The 9,230-nt window shown below is 36.5% G+C and overlaps 1 protein-coding gene across 5 annotated transcripts in view; it reads right to left on the reverse strand.

Annotated features, from left to right (window-relative positions):
• Window positions 1-200: 200 nt before the first annotated feature.
• LOC106872873 (glycosyltransferase 1 domain-containing protein 1) overlaps window positions 201-9,230 on the reverse strand; it is a 22,329-nt gene continuing 13,299 nt past the window's right edge. For all 5 annotated transcript variants that reach the window (XM_052976753.1, XM_014920012.2, XM_052976754.1 and 2 more), the window contains 6 exons: window positions 6,556-6,714; window positions 5,804-5,853; window positions 4,527-4,570; window positions 3,524-3,644; window positions 2,126-2,224; window positions 201-781 (listed from right to left, as the gene is read on the reverse strand). In XM_052976753.1, coding sequence (XP_052832713.1) covers window positions 620-781; window positions 2,126-2,224; window positions 3,524-3,644; window positions 4,527-4,570; window positions 5,804-5,853; window positions 6,556-6,714 — 635 coding nt within the window. In that variant the 3' untranslated portion in view covers window positions 201-619. The remainder of the gene's footprint in view (window positions 782-2,125; window positions 2,225-3,523; window positions 3,645-4,526; window positions 4,571-5,803; window positions 5,854-6,555; window positions 6,715-9,230) is intronic.

The raw sequence follows: 9,230 nt of genomic DNA on the forward strand, positions 1-9,230 counted from the left end.
GAAATTGAATTCTTTTCTTTGATGTTCCTGCTTTACTTTGTCCTTTTGGCTCAGGTTTTTTTTTCCCCCACTAGATTTACAGATCCTCTATTTTTACAGGGGAGGGGAAAATAGGAAATTATCATCCTGTAACAAATTTTGATTGTCTTAAAAAATCCCTTTAAATTCTAGGAAAAAAAAAAAAATGGTGGGAGGGATAATTTTGGCCAGTTTTGTATAAAAATTTTTATTGCCATGAAACTTCCATAATTTAAATATTTATTTTTTTGCCAAGATACGATAATCCTATTTGGAGGTGATAGTTCTGTGTAATGTTACCTGTGAAAAACACTAAGATTTAATGACCAAGAGAAGTATTTAGTTATTTTTGCTATCATTCTTTTAATGAATATTAGTCTCCAACGAAAACTAGAAATTGAATTTTCATACTATATTATTCTTAAACTTTCTAAAGCTTCCATAAATGTAGGAAAAAAACTTAATTTCTGATATATAAGTTGGTTCAATTATTTAGGTCGGATGTAAATGAATTTGGTAACCTTGGCTGGAGTGGAGGATGTGTGTGTGTGTGTGTGTGTGCAAAGAGTGAAGGCTAATGGGATACTTCTTTTAAAAAGACTCAGTGATGGATCTTAGACAAAAGATCATGTACTACCATTGTGTAGGCTCTTCTTTCCTCTTCTAAATTATGGTATGTCTCAATGCCATGTTTTGCTGCCATCACAATTTCATTGTATAAAGTTGGATCACGAAGTAATAATTTGGCTTTTTTCAAGAACTCCTACAAAAAACAAACAATAATGAAGTTATTCCCTGAAGAATTCAGCTTTTGATTTTAGATCTGAATTATTTAAAAATATACTTTGAAATGACTCGACATTTAAAAATTATTTTCTAATTAAAAGGAGAGTGTCTGTTACCATTTTCTGAGTCTCCAAGACAGATGGGAGGAACAAAGTAAGTTCTCTTTAGACAGGATACTTAGCTGAATGCTTTTGACTGAGTGCATTCTACTAAAATGCACCGAAATCTCAGTTTACCCTAAGCTATATGTACGATAAACATATATATACATGCACATTCATTTTATATATATATATCTTGATAGAAAATAGGGACTGAAGTCAACTACATCAATCAGTATTTGATGTGAAAAATCTGGCTGACAGAATGTTAAATGAGAACTATGGGAATGTTTTTCAGTTGGGTGGTGCATTAATCACAGAGTAGAGCTGTAATCAGAGACTCAAAAAATGAAAATGTTAATTTTATTCAAGGTTTTGATCATTTTGAATGGCTAGAGGAAATATTTTCTTGTTATACAATGATTTCAATGTATAATCAATCAATGAATATATGTATATGTATATATATAATGTATACATATATGTATATATAATGTATATATATATATGTGTGTTTGTCTCCCCACCATCGCTCGACAACTGATGCTGGTGTGTTTACATCCCTGCAACTTAGCAGTTCGGCAAAAAGAGACCGATAGAATAAGTACTAGGCTTACAAAGAATAAGTCCCGGGTCGATTTGCTCGACTAAAGGCGGTGCTCCAGCATGGCCGCAGTCAAATGACTGAAACAAGTAACATTACACATCCTATAGAACTGCCCCTCCATTTGTTCATTTAGTTTCAAATCTCCAATTATAACCGTGGATATATAAGAGTAAGTTTCTTTTCCTCTAAATTCACTCTACTAGCATTCTTTTAAAACTTGACATTTTGCTCTGTCAGGGACAGTGAATTTGGCAAGTCTATACTAAAACAAAGAAGGTAATTTGATACGTCAATTGAACCATTGGGATGGGCAGTTCTTGATGTTTATAACTGATATGTTTGTTGGAAACTGAAAATCTATCATAACTTTAAGGTCTGAAAGGTATTAGTTGATGGTTTAACTGCTTAATTAATTAATTAAGCATTCAAACCAGTGTATAGTAATGAAATAGTTCTTCTAGCCAATCAAAATGATTGCAACCTTCATGTTATGTAACAATATCATCTTCACTTTTCAGTCTGTTTGTTCTGTGTGTGTGTGTGTGTATGTATGTATATATATATATATGCATATATTCTCATAAAAATTAAGCAAACTAAAAGTAACACTGACCTGGGGTGTATTATAAAGGAGAGCAGATTTACCATCCTGGAGAATAGCAGAATTGCCGGGAATGTTGCGAGCAATCACTGGAGTGCCAAGTTGCATTGCCTTAAATTTGATAAAAAAGAAAGAAAATGGTATTTGGAGATTATGGGTTTTGAATGACATGAAGTAAGAACAACAGAAATAATGGATTTGTTACACATTTACTGAAATAAAAGTAATAATCCCATTTGTAATTTAAGTATTTGTCCACAATTTTTGTTGGTGGTAAACTGGTAGAATTGGTGGAGTGGAGGAGAAAGTGTTTTCTTCCAATAAAGAACCGACCCAGGGCAGTGGATTGGTGGAAGAAGTAGAGTACTGGATGAAATGTAATTGCAGTAATTGTTGGTTCCGTATTTTGTGAGTTGATTTAATCTGTCATTTGGTTCCTTACCACCACCGCCCTGTCACTGTGTTCAATGGAGTTTACTCTGTTACATGCATTCAAAACAAATCTTTGCTTTGCCTTCCACCAGTGTTGGAACCCCTAAAAGTATAATGGGTCAAAGGTGCTAGCCTTTCTTTTCTGACATAAGAAAAAAAAAAAATCTACAGAATTGTTGTTGAAGACTACCATATTGGATTATTTAGCATGAAATTCACATTAATATCTTTTGTATTGATATTCTCAGAGTTGATGGTCACATCAGACATGTCTAGCAACATATGTTCTCTGCTTATCTGGATCAGGTGGTTTACATAAGGCAATGTTCAACAGTGAAATGCCCATGTTATGAATCCTTTCAGTCACCCCCTTACAACATGCAGGGCAACAGTATATCTCTTCTGAAACTAAGATACACATGCAATTAAAACTAAGACTTCATAGGCACAGGTTCAGTCCCACTGTGTGGTACCACCTTGGCCAAGTGTCTTCTACTATAGCCCGAAGCCAACCAGAGCTTGTGAATAGATTTGGTAGAAAGAAACTGAAAGAAGCCCATTGTGTGTGTGTGTATATATATATATATCTGTGCTTGTGTCTGTGTTGGTCTCCCACCACTGCTTGACAACTAGTATTGGTGTGGTTGTGTCCCTGTAACTTAGTGGTTTGGCAAAAGAAACTGATAGAATAAATACTAAGCCTAAAAAAGTCCTGGGGTTAATTTGACTAAGACAATGAGGGAACACCTACACAAGCAACCTGCTAGAAATAACATCTTATCTTAAAAAAAGAAAAGATACATTGCTTAATGAAATTCTAGATGTACGAAATGAAATGGTCAAGGCTGGAATGTCTTCCATCTCAGGATCGGTTGGAGTCTGATGGCAGCAAGGCTATCTACCACCACCACCCCCCTGCAAATGAATGGATACTTCCTCATGAAAAGCAATAATAGCAGTAAAAAAAAAAAAAATTACCTCCAAAATTGCTGTTGACATTCCTTCACTGAGGGACGAGTTGACTACAGCACAACTTTGTTCTATTGAAGCATGAGTGTCAGCTGGAAGCAGACCATTTATGTAGACGATTCCAGGTAACCTGCAATGCAGCACTAGTTTATAAGAGAGAGATAAGAGGCTGGCAGGGGTGATACAGTCAGTTGTTGGAGTTAGAATGGAGTACTGTTGGGTTAATGGTGCAGATAAAGATGGAGACGGTTTGGGATATCTTTTGCATCGAGGCATGGTGGAAAATTATCAGTTTATGCAATATAAAAAGTCCTGAGGAAAAAGCGGTGAATGTGTAGCACCCCAAAAATAGTAAAATGTAGTTGGCAAAAAATGTTAAACAGACCGAATAAAGAGATTTGAAGTTGCTACTTTAAGTTGGAATAATTATATGAAAAGAGCGCTCGCATGAAAACAGAGGCAACTCGCAAATGTATACTGCTGGCAGTACTGTGCAAGCAGTTGATAAGAGCTGGGTGTGTGTCATGTTTTTTCGCTGGCTCAAACCTAATCCAAGGTGAATTGAGAGTAATCTATTTATGTAGGGGGTGTGGAATTTTGAGGAAAAAATAAGAAAAAGCGTCCCAAGTCACAGAGAGCACACATGTCAAATTTGGTTGAAAATTGTAGGAGTAGAAGTGGTTCACATAACACACAGACAGACAACTTGCCTTTTAATATTTAAGATACTTTTTAAAAGTTCTTATCTTCCATAATGCTGTGAAATTTTTGGGGATTAATTCTTCAGTCAACAAAGGCATTAAACCAGTGTTGTATTTTCCTGTTTTACAACCATTTTTCAGTTTCGCTTCCATTTGATATTGGTTCTTGTTGGAGTAATTATTTGGTGGTAATTAATTAACCATAAAGAGTGTATCTGTTTATCAACCAAGAATATTGAAGGAAACGAGGTGGTGGGGGGGCAACATTACATCTATAGAACTAAACAAAGGAGGAAGAGAAGTCAACTTACGTTTTGATTTTATTCAGGAACTTTTCATAATAACAATCTTCAATCTATAAAGTAAGAAATTGTTTCAAGTACAATTTGTAGACATTAGGAGAGCATATTTTATTTATTATTAAAGTGGGAAGGTGTCAGGTTCAAATAAAGATGGCAGCAGTTGAGGCTTTAAGAAGCTCACTTTAAATTTGATCTGACAAGGAATAATTGGGTCGTCGAAGGAAGAATCTGAATTCAGAATGCAAAGTAACAGAAGACAAGGAATCCTATCCAACATTTACAATTTCATCAGTCTTTTTACTTTGGATTGGTATTTTATCCAACCTGAAGAGATAAAAAGTTGTGGGATTTAAACTTGGAGCTGAAATCAGTAAAGCTTGAAGAACTGCAATGAATGCTTCAAAATATTTCTTCCATTTCTTTACATTTGAACTTCAAATCCTGCAGAGGTTAACTTTGTCATTCATCCCTTCAGGCATTGATGAAATAAAGAACCAGTCGAGCACCGAGGCCAACTGTATCAATTAACTCCTTTACAAATTGTTGGCTTTGTATCTAAATTGGAAATAATAATAGTACCAGGCAGTGGCTATCATGTACATTGTTTTGTCTTGGTATAAAAGATGGACTACAGAAAATATTCTGCTTAATACCACAGAGTTGATTGTCAGTTGTTTGACCTTAACTAGTTGAGCATGTACCTTGGTGGCTGACGATTTGTGCATCTCTAATCACGAGCAGAAGTAGTTGGGAGTATCATAGCCATGTGTAGGGAGGAATTCTTTGGTGTTTGGATAATTCACCTTTGGAAAATGAAATTCATCTCAATACTTTAAAGTTAGTATTGAAAAATGTGTAGAGAAAGCGAGGGAAGTCCTGAGACTGACAAATATATATAAATGAAAATTAGACAAACACTTATGCAGAGAGGCACAAGCATGGCTGTGGGATTAATCTGTTGGCTTCACAACCACAGGTTCTAGATTCAATGCCATTGGACTGCACTGTGGACAAGTGTCTTCTCCCATTGATTTATGTTGGCCAATAGTAGGAGAAATTTTATAGGCAGAAACCAACCAGCTGTCCTGCTCAACCATCCATCTTCTACCATTGCTTTATATTGACCAATACGTTGTGAGAGAACTAGTGTTGGATATATTGGGTTGTTCTACCGGGAGCTAATGACACTCTTTACAAAACAAGTCAACAAATGGTCAACAGGGTTAATTACATTTGGATCTAATTCAGAATAGAAACAATATCTGTCTGCTGAGTGAAATACTCACCTTGGGACCGATGATAACAAAGAAACACATTCTATGTTCTCTGTGCCATTCTGTAAGTACAAGGTAATTATTATAATTATTATTAGATTGGAATAATTCTGAGATAAATATTCTTTGAAGAAGCTCTTAATTACACAAATTAACCTCTTCCTCTTCATTGTTATTAAGTGAGGAGTGGTGGGCACAAGGTGAACCACTGGAACATCCAAGAGTAAAACTTAAAGATGATGAAGCAAATATTTTGGTTTAAAATTCAATGTTTTAATTCAACAAAACCCTGCTTACATCTCGGGGTTTCACATCCCCAGCAACTGAGCCAACAACAGGGAGTCAATATGTCAGAAATAACAGCTAAATTTCCTTCCCATCACGTCCTACATTCTTAAAAAAAAAAAAATGCTGGGTAATATGGTGCTGAAGTTGCTGCAGAAAATGTAAGATGATCATCAATGGAATGCCTTTAATTATGGGTCTGTTGGATCAAGCTTAGCATGGAGCTAAATAACATCAGTAGTTTCAACAGAGCTGTATGTACCATACAGGTTTACTCTCTTGTGTCGCACATCAGTGGTCTTTACAAGGGAGCCTTATTCCTCTGTGTCATACATCTGGGCTGGTGGTCTCTCTCTCTCTCCCATTTCCAGAGCATCCTACCACTACTAACACCAATACCACTGCACTATCTTACATTGCTTTAAATGTTTACACCGTCAAAGAATGATATTAAAAAATAAGGTGTGTACTCAACAAACCTGAAAATATATCTGTGAGGTAGAGGGGGTCCTTTACGGACCGGATGCCACCAATTAGAAGGAAAATGTCCAAATCTTGAGCTGACAGTCCAGCCGGAATATGATTGTGTGCCTTCAGGTATTCTGGCAGGGAAAAGTCTGATGGATATGTTTCAACAGCTAAAATAGAAAACACATTTATATATAGAGATATTTGGTAGTTCATAATTATGTGCATGTATATATATGTGTGTGTATTATATATATACACACACACATGTCTCATCATCACATAACACAGGCATGTATAAATGTGTGTGTGTTGATTTATAGTTGAGTACTTTTTTAAGTACTTCAAGTTTCTCATTGAATTGCAATCATCAGATGGCATTTCACCGAAACAATATTTTCAATAATGATGACTTTTTACAATTTCACGGGGCATCAAATTTTAAGCTTCCAGCTGATCTTCGTTACATAGATGATCGATTGGACACTATATAGTTTTACTAGAATGACCTTATCTTAATGCACAACATCTTGTGTTTATAAAATAGATTAATCGAAGAGGCTCACTTTTGACTTCTAGACTGTTTTTCCAAAGTATTTCCCTCGAAATGAAGTCAATATAATTTTTCAGACAAAATGAACTTGAATCCGATTAACAATTTTGCACTGTTAATAACTGGGTGAAAGTGGTCTTTAATTAGTGCTTCTAATTAGATGGAAGTTACTTTAAACCAGAGCAAATAATGCTTCTTGTAATGTGGGTTTTACATTTAAGTTGCATGGAGCGATTCATAAGATTACATTATATTTTCTATATTTGTGCTGAAGTTGTTCATTGAAAACAAAAAAAAAAATAACTTTTGAAGCAACAGAAAAGGAGCCAGTTTTAAGAACAAAAAGCAAAAAAAAACATATTCTTTTTCGTAAATGAAATACTTAGGAAACATAAAACAAATGTGTGAGTGCGAAATATAGAAGGTGCTTCCTATTCTTGATGCACAAAGTGTCATAACATGGTGTTCAACTTTCAACACTTCTAATTTCTGGCTTTAAAATCAAGCAAAAGAAAAGCAAGGCAGTGCAGAGGGAGGTGGGGGGAACTGGCTGTTGCAGCTGGTGAAGGTTACAAGCAGGGTAAGCTTAGAGAATAAAAGAACCCAGACTAAACATAGCTAATCCTGACTGTCTTGGTTGAGAGACAACTACATGCCTTGTTACAAATCTAAAGGCTGGCTAATTCTGTCAAGTAATGCAAAAAAAATGTAGATGTTAAGGTTTCCAATGGTGATCGAAATAAATCTAAATTATTATTATTATTTATTGTATGAGATCAAAGGAATGGCAGAGTTTAATCAGTGTTACATCTTGTACATTGTGGGGAAGTGACAAAATGAAAAGAAAAATGAACACTAGATGACAGGTAACGGGTAGGTATGAAAACAAAAAAAAGCAGAGAAATTCTGAATGAAATTTTCAAGTGATTTTGAGAAGGACAATAAATTGGATAATACTGTTAATGGTGTCTGTGTTGTTAAATGGAGAATTAATATTATGGGATTAAAACTTCAATGAAGGAAGGTCTCTAATACTGAAGATGGATTACATGAGATAACAACATTGTTAAAGCTGAGATGTTATTATAACTAGAATCAGTTGCAAGAGAAATGTTAGCAATGCTTAAGAGTAATATGAAGGAATATCACTTAGGTGCATATGTGATATATATATATATATATATCTATATATATCATCATCGCTTTCCATGCTGGCATGGGTTGGACGATTTGACTGAAGACTGGCAAACGGCTGCACCAGGCTCCAATCTGATTTGGCAGAGTTTCTACAGCTGGACACCCTTCCTAACGCCAACCACTCTGAGAGTATAGTGGGTGCTTTTACATGCCTGTCAGGCTGTACTGGCAACGGCCACACTCAAAATGGTGTTTTTTACGTGCCACCTGCACAGGAGCCAGTCCAACAGCACTGGCAACGACCTCGCTCGAATGATTTTTCATGTGCCACTCGCACAAGTGCCAGTAAGGCGACGCTGGTAACAATCCCGCTGAAATGGTACTATTTATGTGCCACTGGCACGGAAGCCAGACAGCTGCTCTGGCAATGATCATGCTTGGATGGTGCTGTTAGTGCTCCACTGGCACAGGTGCCAGTCATCGAATTTAGTTCAATTACGATTTTGATTTCACTTGCCCCAACAGATCTTTGCAAGCAGAGTTTAGTGTCCAATGAAGGAAAGGTACGCATAAGTGGGCTGGCTACACACCTGGCAGAGGCCACGGATTATGGTCTCACTTGGCTTAACGGGTCTTCTCATGCACTGCATATTTCCAAAGGTCTCGGTCAATAGTCATTGCCTTGCTGAGGCCTAATGTTCAAAGGTCATGCTTCACCACCTCATCCCAGGTCTTCCTGGGTCTACCTCTTCCACAGGTTCCCTCCACTGCTAGGGTGTGGCACTTTTTCACACAGCTATCCTCATCCATTCTCGCCACATGACCATACCACCGCAATCATCTCTCTTGCACACCACAACTGATGCTTCTTAGGTCCAACTTTTCTCTCAAAGTACTTACACTCTGTCGAGTATGCACACTGACATTACACATCCATTGGAGCATACTGGCTTCATTCCTTGCAAGCCTATGCATGTCTTCAGCAGTCACGGCCCA

The sequence above is a fragment of the Octopus bimaculoides genome, chromosome 25 (assembly GCF_001194135.2).
Source record: "Octopus bimaculoides isolate UCB-OBI-ISO-001 chromosome 25, ASM119413v2, whole genome shotgun sequence".
Taxonomy (NCBI): Eukaryota; Metazoa; Mollusca; class Cephalopoda; order Octopoda; family Octopodidae; genus Octopus; species Octopus bimaculoides.